The following is a 16,489-nucleotide window of genomic DNA, read 5'->3' on the forward strand; positions in this document are numbered from 1 at the left end:
CTCCAGCACACCACTGAATAGAACACTGGGCAGTGCCACACCAGGGCTGTATGAATGATGTTGCCCATATGTATGTCCTTTTGTCCTCAGAGAACACTTGTTGGTGAATGCATCCCACACTTGCTTGTGTTACCTTCTCGAGTCTCGACTACTCCATGCTCAGTGCTCTCCCTAGCTCAGGCAGCCTTTTTGTTTACAGTCTCCAGAGCATGTGTGGGTCTTCCTGCCTTCCCAATATCCTCTCCTCTCTTTCTTCAGTTCTATTTTCGCTATGGTTTGTTCAAATGCTACTTGTCTCCTCACTCTTAAGTGTGCCTGCATGTCCCCTGCTTGTCAAAAAGAGGAATTAGTGGGTCAAGGAAAGGAAATTACTAATTTGTATAACTTTCTTGAATTTCAGTATTTAACAGAACCACAATCTTTTTAGGTAAAATGTCTGAAAAGCTCCGAAGATGCAGACGGGAATTGACAGCAGCAATTGACAGAGCCTTTGAAGACATTGTAGCTTCTTCCTTCTTTAATTCACAGCACGGTCATATAAATAAACATCCTGTAGGCTGGCCAGTGTGCTCTACTATCTCTTCTCCCAAAGCAAACCAACTTGTTTATAGGAGAAATGCCACCATGGTCACCTCCTGCCTCAACCCACCTTTTCCCACCTGTTATTCTCTGGAAAATGTGAAACCAGCTTTACAAGTCAGTCATATTCCAATGAATGCAAATCAAATTTTGGAATGTCCAAAACGAAGACCTCTGACTAGCAAAGAAAACTTTTTCATTTATAATTCCTCTTGTGTGCCTGACAGACAGCCTATGAAAACCCCAGGAATTAGTGACAGCTGGAGAAAAGAAAATGTAAGGTAAGGATTTTAGTTTTTCTTTTACTGTTGTTATTTGCTAGCACAGATATATTAGAATAACTGTCTTTTGAGCTGATGTGACATGCAATATGTATTGTAGGTCTTATTTTATACAATACATATTCTCTGAGGACAAGCAAGCCAGTTGTATTCTCACTTCTGAGTTATGTTATCCGATGAAGTCTGGTGTGGACACTGACTAGCGAGATGAATGTAGAACTTTCTAGCAGTGTCCCTCCACACATTTGCTGGTGCCTTTTCCACCCAACTTGCAAGCTCAAGTCCCTCAGTCTTAATTTTTCTGCAGAACAGGGAGGACGCATCTTCGTGTTCTCATCGCAGTGCATTTTTTTTCTCTCATATTGCAGTGCCTTCCTGTGGGTATTTTTCTCCCTTTTGTAATTCTTTTCTCAATAATCTTTATTTTATTTCCTTTTAGTTATTTTTAGTACTTTTGGCATGCAAGTTTCCTTTTTCACGTGTTGCTAAGACCGCTTAGGCCGGAGCACCGATCTCAGTTTGAACACTGTCCCTTTTTACAGTTCACAATTGAGGCATTTAATTTGTCCATGATTCTTTTTTCGATGTCTAAGAAGACACCCAGGGTAATTTCTATATCGGACCTGCACTCATGGTGCATTGGGTGCCTTGTGCCTAACCATGAGCCTAACTCTTGTTCTCTTTGTTTGAAAATGCAGTTGAGGACACAGAGAGCATGACAGATCCAGCAGGAGAAATGTTTTGGTTCTTCAAAGGCCAATCCATTGATATCGGTACCAGAAGCATCAACCTTGATGTCTGCTCTGACTTCAGCTACCACTGAGAGTGCACTGGCATCAAGGGGGTCTCCGCTTCTCTTGATACCAGGTGCTGAAAGTAGGCCCTGGGACCAGTCAGTATCAGACCAGACACTGAGGGCATGTATGAGCTTGACATCATACCAAAGGACTGCGATGCTGAGCGTCAGGGGAAGCCTAAGAAGCATAAGCATCGATCCTCTTCGATGCACGGTGCTGGGAGCATTGGGGGATCGACATTGCTAGTACCTGAGAAGCACCGGTACTGGGAGCAGTACTCCCCTTCTTTGGTAGAGGTGCTGGTGTGCAAGTCTCCGAGCAGTCAGGTTCCTGCTTCCGGTTTGGCACTGATTCCTTCTCAGGCTGCCTTTTTCCCAGCTCCCCTATTTTTGCTGATGCCTTCCTTTGATGAGCAGTATTGAGCCATGCTCAGGGAGGAGCTGGCACAGATACTGTAGTTGCACTCTGCTCAGTCATCGAGGATGCTTGCCAACTGCAGATCAGCCCCAGATTCTTCCTGAGGCTCCTACGATGCCTGTGGAGACATTCTTGGTTCTGGCATCTTAAATGGTGTCGACATTCACCCGTGCAGTACTGCTCTTGACTTTGGGGGAGGAAACTTCCCCTGGGGTCTGAGGGTAGGACTGTACCTCAGTTCCTCTGAGCTGGGGCAGGCACAGATTCACTCAGTCCAGTCTGAGTATGGTGAGGAGTCTGATTGGGGCCACTCATGAGACTCAAAAGAAGACCCTCATTACTTCTTGGAGGAGGATGCTTATTATGGGGTCCCTTTTGATTCCTCCTTGCCTCAAGAGAGATATAAGTCTCCACTGAAAGCTTTCTTTCACTGTTTTTTTCAAGGAGATGGCTTCAGCCATCCCATTTAAGTTGGAGACAGAGGAGGAGCCCAAGGCAGAGATGTTATCTGTTCTGGACTATGAGTCACCTCCTAAGGAAGGGTTCATAGTACCATTGCACCCTGTCCTTAAAGGTGCATTGACGAAGAACTGGGAATCTCCCTTCTCAGTGCAGGTCTCACCTAAGAAGGTGTATAAGCATTATCATATCCAGAAGGCTCTCAGATTCAAGAGGGCACAACTGCCTCACCATTCTCTGGGTGTCAAATCCACCCTCAAATGTGCTTGGAACTTCAGGACTCATGCCTCGTCTCTTTAGTCTTGTGGATTCTCTCCCTCAGGAATAGGCTATAGAGCTTCACCAGTTGGCCAGTAAGCAGCTGGAGTGCAAAACGTATCTTGCATGGGGCACTTATGATTCTTTTGATATTGTGTCCAGACTCTCTGCCATGGGTGTAGGGATGCACAGACTCTCATTGCTGCGTGTCTCTGACTTAGAACCAGAGGTTCAGGAGAGGTTGGCAGATGTATCTTGCTGAGGAGATGATCTCTTTGGGGACAGGGTGAAGGAGGTCGCTGACCTCATCAAGACAAATATGGATACCTCTGCTAGGAGGTTATTGAATGAACCTAGACGGCGACCCTACTACTCTCAAAGGCGTAGATTTCTGTTGCCTTCTCGCTCTGCCCAGTAATCTTGACATTGACAGTCCCGTCCTCAGAAGTCCCAGTTGGCTCCCCACTGCATACCTTAGATTGCAAGGGACAAGCTTTTGACTGGCTCTAGGAGAGCTTAGCCGCAATCCAAGTAACCATCCCGATAGGGGGAGGCTGAATTTTTTTCCAGCAAAGATGGCCCCTTTTAACTTCCGACCGGTGGGTTCTTCAAATAGGCCATCTGGTTTATGTTAATAATAATGAACAGAAATATAATGAAAAACTGTTGAATTGTATGAAGTTTCTATGGTCAGTGGAATACAGGCATTAAAGGCAAAAGAGATATGAGTCCACAGGCTTGTGAAAACAATAATGAAGTCATAGAACGAAGAGGGAGTTATAGAATTAACCTTGAGCTGAGCAGCCTACTGTGAAGCGGAGACAGGAGGCTGTAAAGGGGAGAGAGAGAGAGTCTGTGCAAGGTACCAGAAAGAATGTGGATTGCAGCCATTTGTAAGATAAGAAATGTGAAAACAAGCTTCAAAGAGAGAGGGTTGATGACGTACACATTGGGTGCAGTGTGAATGTAAGTGCATTTAAACAGAGGAGAAAAGGAGTATCTTAAGCAAAGCAAAACAAGGGTAAAGCTAAGCACATATATATCTTTGTATCACTGCTAAGCAAATATATTTCTGTAAATATAAGCAGTCTTTGCTTCCAAATGAGTGTTCCTCATTTGCTTCTGTCCAACGGAGGGCAGTCGAGAAAAAATAAAACTTTTTTTTGATTATTCCTTTTTATAACAGGTGTCAGTTTCTTTATTACACACATATAGGGTGTAAATCTACAAATTGGCGACCTGCGGCAGGACGCGGCTGCCGTCGTTTGGATTAAGTTTTTGGATTTTTTTTCGTGTGACTTTATTTCCTATGATCTCCAGAAATGGCCAGCCTGGATTGAGTAGGTTATAGACTGTCAGTCAGCTGAACCGGAGTATATCTTGGAGCAAAGTCTTTTGAAAATTGCTTCTTTATTTTTATTCTTGTATCTTTCATTATTTATATTATTGTTTGCTGTGTATTTTGCTAGCTTAGGCATTGTTTGTTATTATATCATGAGACCTTTTCAGTCTAAGAACGACCTTTCCCTTAAACCCGCTGCAGAGGGTCAGGGTCAGGAAGAAACATCTATCACTCCATATGTTTTGTATGTAGATAGCCGTAAGAATTGTTCACCTCTTGTGCATGTTAAAGATACTTTTCCCTTTGAAGCTCCCGTTATTCAAAAGGTTTGTGAGAAATGAGCGGGATATGCCACTAAAGACCCATTCCTGGCATGGCCAGGCACGGGATCTTTTGCTCGTCCCCAAATATTGTCAGTTCAAAAGTATATTCAGCAGCACAAAAAGGGTAAATCCCTTCAGAAACATCTGCATGTCCTTAATCTCTTTATGGTAACAGCAGATTTGTTTCACTCTGATAAAATGAAAATAGATACACAAGCACGTGAAACCGCACGCATGCAGGCAAACGAGGACAGCCATAAGCTGCCCCCACCTTATCACACTTCGCTGACTACACAATTAACTTGTCCCAACCTGAATAGAAATCCTAAGGATCTGTCAGACCCTAAACCAGCGTTAGGTTATTGTTCTGTCTTTGATAATCCCCCTACACCTGTGTGTGATGACTCTTTGCCTTCCCTTACCCTGCAATCTACTCCTAAAATGTCTTTGTATCCATCGACTAAAGGATTGGAAAATTTCCAATATGACCCGCAATCTGAGGATGAACCCTCATATGCTGTTTCAGGGATTTTGAATATTAAAACACTGGACGGTCAAGGTGGACCTTCTAAAAATCCTTTTTTAACCCCTTCCAAAGGTGCAGAAGGTGCTACTAGCACTGCTGTTACTCCAGAGCTATTACCCATTTCTTCGTCAGCTAGTCATACTCTGTACTCCCCTCTGATGCAGCATATTCAACGTATATATGAAGAGACCCACAAATCTCATTACGGGTACAAATGGTGGGATGAGGTTGCCGCTGCAATTGCCAAACACGGTCTCCAAGTACCTTTTTGGTCTAATGGTCCTAATAATCTCTCAGATCTGTTCCAGTTAGAAAATGTCATAAGGACCAATTTGCGGCTAGTCTCTGGTTACAAATTTTATATGGAGGGTCTTACAATGGCTAAGGATTGCTTACAAGATAATCCTTTAAATATTACTGCTCCAATTTTGGTTAAACATGACAATAGGGGAGCACCATTGGACACATATAAACCATATACTCCTATTGATATCAGTACAATTGTTACAAAGCTCCCTAGTATTCAGAAGGGCAGTCGTATATGGCTTGAGGCGGTGGATCAAAATACATTAGGTGCTCGATTAGCTATTGGTGATTTTAAAGCTTTATGCGCTGCCTCTGGCATAAGTCTCCCACAATTAGCACAAGAAGCCCGAATGCCGATGCTGCCTTTTCCTAATGCGGATGGAGACCCATTTACTGGTCGCGCCCGCAATAGATTAAGTGCTGCTCTGGACATTTTATATCCCACCCCGGTTGATTTTTCATCTATCACATCATTAAAATGGGACCCCAAAGAACCATTCACAGCACACTTGACAAAATGCTTATCATTATACAAGGCTCAGACAGGACAGGATGGTGATATACAGCCCGGATGCGCTGTTTTCATGCATCTTTTCTACCACACATTACCCACAAATATGAGATCCAATTTAGATGGTGTAGTTGCTCTTATGACAAAGCCATGGCCTGAGATTCGTGCCACTTTACTACATTTCAGCACAATTCATTGTAAGGTTGTTGAGGGCCCACAAAAAGACCAACAGAAACTGGCAACAAAATTACTTACTCTGCAGATCAAAGATTTAGAACAGAAGCACCTCGCTGATCCCAGCCCAGATCAGAAGGTTGCCATAACACAGGGAACTATGCAAGACAATCAAACTTTTTGGGTTTTTACTGCTCCCATAGTCCCTCGAGGCAGAGGTATGCGTCGAGGTCAGGTAACTAGAGGCCGCCCATATGGCCGCCCCTCACCCGATCGTAGACAGGTACAATGTTGGAATTGTGGCCTGTTTGGACATTTTGCTTCAGAATGTCGTAAGCCCCCACAACAGCAGTATAATTATCCAAATGTATCTCCTGATCAACAGCCCCCTCACAATACACGTCCACCAGCTTTTCCTACCTGGCAGCCTCCGGCTGGCCAAGATCAAGGGCCAGCAGGCCAGGGTACATATTGACTATCACAGCAGCAGCAGGGTCCTACTATCTTTTTAGGTAAAGCTGAACCATACATCACATTGGCTGTAGGTCCTAAGCAAGTTCCTATTAAATTCTTACTGGACACCGGAGCCACTACATCTGTCCTTAGCTATCGGCCTGATGGAATTCAGGTTTCTAAATCTGAAAGTGCCACCATTGGTTTTGATGGCCAATCCCGTAAAAGTATAGTGACCACTGAGACGTCCGTAACTCTAAATGTACAGAATCATGAATCTCGCCACGCCTTTACTGAATTCATTCTCGCCCCGCATTGCCCTGTAAATTTATGTGGTAGAGATTTATTACAACAGTTAAATTTGAACTTGTCTTTTACTCCACCTTCCCTTCTTACAATGGTCCAGCAAATTACTGATCCCCTTGACACTTTGCCCCAATCAATATGGAGTACTGATCAAAACCCTTATGGTCTTGCAAAGAATGCTTCAGCACATCACATTATATTAAAGGACCCTGAACAGGGAGGTCCTACTGTAGCGCCATACCCTGTCCGCCGTTCTTTAATGGAGAAAGCACAACATCATATTCAAAATCTACATTTTCACCAAATTATTGAACCTTCTTTGTCCCCTTATAACACGCCACTTTTTCCTGTGCCCAAGAATGAGAATGACGTTCGTATAGTACATGACTTACGAGCACTTAACGATTTGATTAAACCTTCTTTTCTGGTTTGTGCAAACCCTGCCACTCTTTTACAAAGTCAGCCTATACATGCTTTTAATTCTGTCATAGATTTATCTAATGCATTCTTTTCTATCCCTTTACATGAGGATTCTCGTGATCTTACCTCCTTTGTTTTTCAAAACCAAGCATACCGCTGGACGCGTATGCCTCAAGGTTTTACTGATAGCCCTACTGTCTTTTCAAAACAGCTTATGTCTGATCTCACTGACTTTATTTCACTTTTACCTTCAAATGTTTCCCTGTTTGTCTATGTTGATGACATTTTATTATCTGCGCCAACTCGAGAATTGTGTATCAAATATACACTTGATCTTTTTCTTTTACTGTATTCTCTCGGGTATAAGTGCAACAGATCTAAATGTCAGCTAGCCTCTCCAGTAGTTACTTTCCTCGGTCAACAAATTGGTAAAGACAGACACATGTTAGACAAAGAATTGTTAACTAATGTACAGGCTGTCACAATGCCCACTTGTCTCAAATCCCTAAGATCCATTCTTGGTTTATTAAACTATTGCAGACATTGGATACCAAATTATTCAGCACAAATTATGCCTCTTTATTCTTATCTCCAAGTACCTGCCGGTTCCTGCTCACATACCCCAATTGTTCTTACCCCTGAACACCAATCTCTGTTATCCTCCATCATTGCTACCATTTCTGCTTGTGATCCCTTATCCACTGTTGATCCATCTCAGCCCGTGCATGTCTGGGTTACTGACCATACAAATACTTGGGCTGCTTTTATCAATCAAGAAAATGATCTGACTTTCCCAGTCTGCTTTTTGTCAGGGACTTTCTCAGCAGTTGAAAGGGGTTTTCCTCCCTTTTCCAAACATTTAGTTGCGGTTTGTGCTGCAATTTCCAAATGGAGATCTATTATGCCACATTCATCTATCATTCTTCACACCCAACATTCAGTTCATCATATGATGTCTGCTAGTCAGGCCGCACTTACTAGTACCCGGTATGGAAAATATCAGGCTATTTTATTAGGTCAAGATATTACTACAAAACCAATTACAGAGCAACAGTCAAAACAATTAGCATTGTTGTTTCCCCCCCTCAGTACTGTTAACTCATCCCGAATCTAAGCCACCGTGGCTAACTTTACAGTTTGCCCCGGCGGAGGGAGGATTTATATGGTTCACAGATGGTGCCAGCCATGAAGGTATTTCTGCACTTGCAGCATTACAAGTCAACACTGATTTAAAAATAGTACAGAAACACCAACTACTGTGTCCACCTCAGCACACAGCACAGCATGCAGAATTACTAGCAGTTATAACCGCCATACAACACACGCCGCGACAAACGTCAGCTACAATATATTCTGACAGTTCTTATGTTATTAGCTCATTGCAGTACCATCTCCTGAAATGGCAACGTAGAGGTTTTATTACATCTAATGGTAAAACTTTACAGCACCTCCGTTATTGGGAATTGCTTTTTGATTTACTTCAGGCTCGTGAGGCTGTAGGGGTTAAGACAGCGTTTATTTGGGTCCCTGCACATACAGGAGCTAACAGTTTTGAAGCCCGTGGTAATCAGCTTGCTGATACAGCGGCTACGGAAGTTGTTAGTTCTCAGGCTATTCCCTTATGCATGGTTGTTACACGCACTGGTAAAAGTACTGCTCAGACTATTTTACCCCCCACACCATTGGAGCAAGCAATCTGGAAAAATACAGGGTGTATCTCTACTTCTACTGGCTGGATACATCCTTCTGGAAAAACTTGTTTGTCCACAGCTGAAGCCATTACTAAACTTACTGCAATACATAGTGAGCACCATGATTCTATTTCAGCTTTGGTAGATTCTTTATCTTTACTGTATTGGAACCCCAATCTTAGAGAATTGGCTGAATCTATTGTTAAAACATGTCTTTCTTGTGCTGTGACCATTCCCCGTAGAGGTCCAGCCATACCCACAGGATGTTTGCCTACTCCAACAGGACCAGGTATTGAATGGCATATTGACTTTACTGATATGATTCACCCCATCCAAGGTAAACGCTATATCCTTTTATGGGTCGATGCTTTTTCAATATGGGTGGAAGCATTTCCCTGTACCAAGGAGACAGCTCATGTGGTTGTACAATCTTTAATTCGACATATCATGCCAGCACATGGTTGTCCACATAAAATTGTTTCAGATAATGGTTCACATTTTAACAATGTACTTATGCAGGAATTGCAGACTATCTTGAATATTACTCACCGCAAGGTGTCAGTATATAGCCCGACCTCTAATGGTCTGGTGGAACGATACAATGGTATACTGAAAACTAAATTGAGAACATTGTTGCATGACTTGGAGTCTGTGGCTCCACATAATAAGTACAATTGGTATGATCTACTTCCAGTGGCTCTCATGTCTATACGTAGCTCGCCACTGAGTAAATTAAAAATTTCACCTTTTCAATTACAAACAGGCAGACATATGAGAACGCCTGTTGTTACTCCATTGCATACGCCGCAAGTCTACTGGCAACAATTGCAACCTGTTATGGAACTGGTTCAGTCTTTAGCTAATCCAACTCAGAAACAGTCTCGTAGGGACAGAGGTGATGATCTCTCTCTTTCCTTTTCCATAGGACAGCAGGTCTTAAGAAAAAACTTCACTCACAAAACCTGGAAGGATCCAGTTTATGTGGGACCATTCACTATCACTGATTTAACTCGCACAGCAGCAAAATTGTCAGACCATACCACCTGGATACATCTATCTGATTTACGCAAGGCTCCTGATCCAGGACCACCTGAGCAAATAGAAACCACCATTGTACCCCCAGAAGGCATTGATTAACAACATCATCAGTGCAGAGGAATTATGAAGGTTTTTGTAATCTGTCTGCTGGTAGGACTTACTTATGGACTCAATACATATGTTGAGAGAATTCAACATGCCTCAAAGACTCTTAATCTGACTAACTGTATTGTTTGCACTCCACTTGTCACTTCTGTAACTACCATTCCAGCACATGTTCATCCTTATACTATGATTAAGTTGCAAGGTATTCATGACTGTTTTAGTAATGGTACCTGCTATTTGGGTCTGGGTCATGAACACAGGCAATATTGGACCAATGTTACTACTCAACGCCTGCCTTCTTTGTTTGCTCATACTATTCCTGCACTAAACTATTGGTGTCTGATAAATTCTAGTTCACTTCAGGGTAAGATACCTAATGTTTTATGTAATTACACTTATGACATACAATCCCGGAATTGGACTGTGTTACAGGGATCCTATGTCATAAATCAGACTGCAACATCTATAGCCTGTGCTAACAAAACAACTTGTCACCGGACACTGACAACCTCTTATGTGACCTCTACTAACCTTACTCTCACAAATTTGACTTTCTTCTTTTCATTATGTCAATTTAATGCCTCTTCCATGCAAGCCATTACTGCTGTACCTACTGCTTGTTCTTCAGTTAAGGAACCAGATAATCCTATTTTTCCTTTTTCTCAAACCTATGCTTTATATCATAACCTTACTTCTCTACAGTCTTTACGGTTAGGGGATTATTTGTTATGTGATAATATCCTGTACACTTATCTTCCATCATGTTATAAGTTCTGCACTCTTGTTCAACTGAATTTATTTGATTTGATCATTCCATTAAATGCCACATCACATGGTTCTAATAGTCAGAAACGAAGTAAAAGAGATGTTTCCAGTACCTCCTTTAGTGCTTTAACAGGAGATGATCAAGCTTTACAATTAGCATTAGATTATATTAACAGTACATATCCTATGACCAAGAAACGTCTAGATGCCTTGTCAGCCACTGGATGGCTTCCATTTGCAGGATCTGCCATTGCAGCTGAAATGGGTATGTCAATCAGACGCTTACAATCACTATTACATATTGTAACACATGAATTAGACATAGCTATAACAGCACTTCAAGAGGAAACCGATGATACAGCGAGATATGCAATGCACACACGCATGGCAGTTGATTTTATGTTGGCCCAATCTGGAGGAGTATGCGGCATAGTGAATGATACCTCCTGTTGTTCAGTTATTAGAAATCAATCCATAATTGTTAAAAATGCAATGCAGCGCATTCTTTCTCTAGCAAGAATTCAAGTAAGTGATTATGAAGGGATATTGGACACGTCATGGTGGGATACCATAAAAAATTGGTTTGGAGGATTAGGCCCATGGTTAAGAGGGATTGTGACTGGATGTATTGTTTTCATATGTGTTGCAGGACTCTTATTATGTTGCCTGCCTTGCTTACTTGGTTGCTGGAGACGAACATGCCAAGATTCATTGAAAATGACCATGGTAACTCAGATACAAAATATAATACCTGACACCAGTGACTATGAACCAAACTGTCCTGGGTTACTGATGACTCCCGGAAATTCTGTGGTTTGATAGAAAATGTTTGTCATTGCCAGGACGGCCTGAGGTGTTACCTATTTATAGGATGATGCCCAGTCTAACAGTGATGAAAACTATAACCATGAAATTTTTGGTGAACCTTGTTCTTCAAGGTTCAAGGGAGGATTTGTTAATAATAATGAACAGAAATATAATGAAAAACTGTTGAATTGTATGAAGTTTCTATGGTCAGTGGAATACAGGCATTAAAGGCAAAAGAGATATGAGTCCACAGGCTTGTGAAAACAATAATGAAGTCATAGAACGAAGAGGGAGTTATAGAATTAACCTTGAGCTGAGCAGCCTACTGTGAAGCGGAGACAGGAGGCTGTAAAGGGGAGAGAGAGAGAGTCTGTGCAAGGTACCAGAAAGAATGTGGATTGCAGCCATTTGTAAGATAAGAAATGTGAAAACAAGCTTCAAAGAGAGAGGGTTGATGACGTACACATTGGGTGCAGTGTGAATGTAAGTGCATTTAAACAGAGGAGAAAAGGAGTATCTTAAGCAAAGCAAAACAAGGGTAAAGCTAAGCACATATATATCTTTGTATCACTGCTAAGCAAATATATTTCTGTAAAATATAAGCAGTCTTTGCTTCCAAATGAGTGTTCCTCATTTGCTTCTGTCCAACGGAGGGCAGTCGAGAAAAAAATAAAACTTTTTTTTGATTATTCTTTTTATAACAGGTGTCAGTTTCTTTATTTACACACATATAGGGTGTAAATCTACATTTATACCCTGCATTGGCAAGGAAGACCACCTAATTGCCCACCGAGAGCATTGTTTATCAGCTCTTGGCACAGGTAGGTACTTGTAGAGGAAATCTCCACCCTTTTACAGGCCAATGCAGTTGAACCCGTGATGGATTCTACTCCAGGCACTTCCTTGTGCCCAAAAAGATGGGGAGATTTTGTCCCATCCTAGACCTAAGGGCCCTGAACAAATTCCTTGTGAAAGAAAAGCTCAGGATGATTTCCCAGGGCACCCTACTTCCCATGAATCAGGAAAAAGATTGGCTATGCTCCGGGACTTAAAGGATGCCTACACGCACATTTCGATACTTCACAGTCTCAGGATGTTTATTAGGTTCTGAATAGGGAAACACCACTGCCAGTATCGCGTTCCACCGTTTGGACTTTTGTTAGCTCCCAGGATATTCACCAAATGTCTAGTGGTAGTTGCAGCATGTTTGCGCAGATTGGGAGTATATGTGTTTCCCTATCTCGATGAATGGCTGGTCACGTGCACATCAGAGGAGGGACTGACAGTCAGTGTGCCTAACTATTCGGGTGTTGGAGCTACTAGGGTTCTTGATAAACTACCCCTTCTCCAGGTTTAGCAGTTGGAGTACATAGGAGCTCTGCTTGATACATTGCAGGCTTGGGCTTTTGTTTCCCCAAGTGAGAGCAGAGGCTTTTGTAACACTCACTTTGCAAGTCCGAAGCAGAATATCTCTATTTGAGAGAGGCCCAGTGGGCCCTTGTGGTCTCAGGCAGCTGGGAATCTATATGCCTTCAGAGTTGACTCATGCCCTTCTCTGGTGGACAGTTTGGTCGAATTTGACTCTGGGACTGCCATTCCAAAGTACACCTCCTCAGAAGGTGCTAACAACGGATACATCCAACTTGGGATGGGGAGCTCAAGTAGATGGGCGTCACACCTAGGGTACTTGGTCTGCTCAGGAAACAGCTTACCATATCAACTTCCTTGAGCTCAGGGCTATTTGGAATGCTCTGACGGCTTTCAGAGATCGGATGCAGAACCAAATTCTTCTCATTCAAATGGACAGCCGGGTTGTAAAGTTTTACATCAACAAGCAGGGATCCTACCCCTTGTGTCAGGAGGCATTGGGGATGTGGCAGTGGGTCTTCCTTCATGGAATGGTCCTGTGAGCCATGTACCTAGCAGGAAAGGACAACTGAGTGATGGACAGACAGACTGAGCAGGGTTTTGCAACTACACGAGTGGACTCTCAACTTGAGCGTAGCCCGCAAGATCTAGATGAATTTGATGGATCAAACTGAATTTGATTGTTTTATCAAACTGTATCATTGCTTACCCCCCTAGCGAACATTTCTTTCTCCGAGGACAAGCAGGCTGCTTATTCTCAAACGTGGGTCAACATCCGCGTCGGCCCGGGAACCAGCATTTTACATAGCTAAGACAAAAAACTTTGCTAGAGTCTTCTGGCGCGCCTGCAGCACGCACTGTGCATGTGCAGACTGACATCCCACTACGTGAGCACGTACCTCAATTTTCTTTTTTCTGTGCGGGAAAAGTCTTCTTTTTTCTGTATTTTTCGCGAGTTTTTCGCGTCTGTTTGCTGGTTTAAAAAAAAAAAAAGAGCTAGGATTCCTTTTAATTTCTCCTTAGTTCTTTTTTCCTAACTTTTAAGTTTTCTTTGTTTTTCGACGCAGATGGTTTTAAGGCCATGCGGTCGGGTTTCTCCTTCTTTTTGTGCACAATCGAGTCTTCTGATTTCGCGGGAGCCGTTTTTCCTTCCATGTCATCGAGGACACCCAGCGGCTTCAAACGTTGTACTCAGTGCACCTGGACTATCTCAGGTACCGATACCCATTTCTGGTGTATCCAGTGCGTTGAGCCCGACCACAGCCCAGCTGCTTGTAATCTGTGCCTTCACAAGAAGAAACAGACCCAAGTAGCTCGAGAAGCCCAATGTGAAAAACGTTTTGGGGCTCGGTTCAGTCCTTCGACGTCAGCATCGACATCGGTACCGAGGTTGGCGACGTCGACATCAAGGGAAGCATCGACGTCAGGAGCAGAGGGAATGGCTGCTAAGAGGCCAAGACACGCTGAGAGCAGAGATTCATCGAGCGGGTCTCCACCTGTCTCGAGGCCTGCTGTTATGCAGGCCCCCGACTCCGAGGAGACGTGAGGATTCCACGTCGTCCTCATCGGCACCGAGGAGTCTCGGTGACGGGCATCGAGTGAAGGCGAAGAAGCACCGTCACCGATCTCCTTCGACACACAGTGACGGGAGCTCCGGGGCATCGAAGGATTTGGCACCTGAGAAGTGTCGGCGCCGAGAGGATCGCTTCCCCTCCATACAGGAGGTGCCGATGCATCAACCTCACAGCAGCCTGGTACCTGCACCTGAGCCTCAGCAGATTCTGCCACCGGCTGATCCACCGACCCCGCAGCCTTCTCCGATGGTGGCTCTCGACGAGCGCATCCGGGCCTTGCTTCCAGAAGTTCTGGAAGGACTGCTGCTCCAGTCTGCTTTGGTGTCGGGGATGCTTGCGCCTTCCGTGCCGTCTGCTGTAGCGGTGAGTCCCCGTTTTTGGTGCCAGTGTCGGCTGCCACCCAGGTCGACTCCCCTTCAACGTAGGTGGAGGAAGCATCGCCGCAGTCCATGTAGGCGTCGAACTCTCGACATCGCCATCGGACGTCGATCCTCGGCGTCGAGGCAGGTTCAGTCTCGGAGTTCCCTTAGGGAGGTACTTTCCAATACTAAAGAGGAACGTTTGTGGGAGTCAGAGGGGGATCCCAGGTACTTGTCCTATGGGATTCCTTCTGAACCTTCCCCTCCACCTGAAAGGAGACTGTCTCCTCCAGAGAGTCTTTCCTTTACATCTTTGGTCCGGGAAATGGCTACGGCTATTCTATTCCCTATGGAGGTGAAGGATGAACCCAGGGCTGAGATGCTCGAGGTCCTGGACTATCCCTCTCCACCTAAGGAGGCTGTGACGGCTCCTCTACATAAGGTACTGAAGGATGTCCTTATGCAGAACTGGTCGTTCCCTCTGTCTGACCCCGTGATCCCGAAGAAAGCTGATTCCCGGTATCGGATCCATGGTGAACCTGGGTTGATGAGGTCTCAGTTACTCCAGAATTCCATGGTGGTAGACTCCGCCCTCAAAAGAGCCAAGAGTACTAGAGACTATGCCTGGCGCCCCCAGGCAGAAAAGCTAGGACCTTGAATATTTTTGGGAGGAAAACGTATCAGGCCGCTATTCTCGCTGCCCTTATCCAGTCCGACCAGCTCTTCACACTTGCAGAACTCGGTGAAGCAGCTGTCTAGCTTTGTCGATGCCCTCCCTCCGGAGCAGGCCAAGCCTTTTCGCCAGGTGGTCAGACAGCAGAAGGCATATTGTAAATTCCTGGCCAGGGGTGCTTATGACTCTTTTGATGTAGCATCTAGAATTGCTGCTCAGGGTATAGTGATGCACAGATTCTCATGACTGTATGTCTCTGACCTGGATCATTGGGTCCAGCAGCAGATGGCAGATGTACCTTGCTGGGGGGGGGGGGGGGGGGGGGGGGAGACAATCTTTTTGGTGAAAAACTAGAGGATCTTGATGACCAGATCAAGAAGCATAATGATGCTATGGATTCTCTCTCCCTCCAGGCGCCTTCTGCTACATCCTCCTCAAGTAGGAGATTTTTTTGGTGGGGCGCGGAGTGCTCCCTATTCCTATGCTAGGCATAGGTACACTCCGGCTTCTCGACAGCCATTGGCGCCCCGTATAAGAGGCTTGGGGAGGCTAAGCCTCCCCAGCCCAATCTTGACCTTCCCCTGGCTGCTGGCTTCACAAACGCAGGGCTTGCACAGCATCCAGGGAGCTCGCCCACCGTCCCTTCTTCCTTCCTGCTCTCCCCGACCGGCAGCCTTCCTTGCCCCCCCCCCCTCACACTTAACCCCCCCCCCCCCCCCCGAATACAACCGTTTTACTCTCCCTGGCAGCAACATCTGTGAAGAAAAAGGCACTGCAGTGTCCCGCCTTCGCAATGATGCATTTCCTGTTTCCGCGAAGGCGGGACACTGTGTGAAGAGCGAAGCGAAGGGAAAAGCTGAAGCCGGAGGCGAGCCTGCAGTGCCTTTTCTTCACAGATGTTGCTGCCAGGGAGAGTAAAACGGTTAAGGCGAGGGCAGGGAGAATCGCTGGACATGG

General features: G+C 44.6%; 1 protein-coding gene across 1 annotated transcript in view; it reads left to right on the forward strand.

Annotated features, from left to right (window-relative positions):
• The first annotated feature begins 432 nt into the window (after positions 1 to 432).
• C6H3orf62 (chromosome 6 C3orf62 homolog) overlaps positions 433 to 16,489 on the forward strand; it is a 130,767-nt gene continuing 114,710 nt past the window's right edge. The window contains exon 1 of the mRNA XM_030206779.1: positions 433 to 860. Within this exon, the coding sequence (XP_030062639.1) occupies positions 433 to 860 (428 nt within the window). The remainder of the gene's footprint in view (positions 861 to 16,489) is intronic.

The sequence above is a fragment of the Microcaecilia unicolor genome, chromosome 6 (genome assembly GCF_901765095.1).
Source record: "Microcaecilia unicolor chromosome 6, aMicUni1.1, whole genome shotgun sequence".
NCBI classification, from domain to species: Eukaryota; Metazoa; Chordata; class Amphibia; order Gymnophiona; family Siphonopidae; genus Microcaecilia; species Microcaecilia unicolor.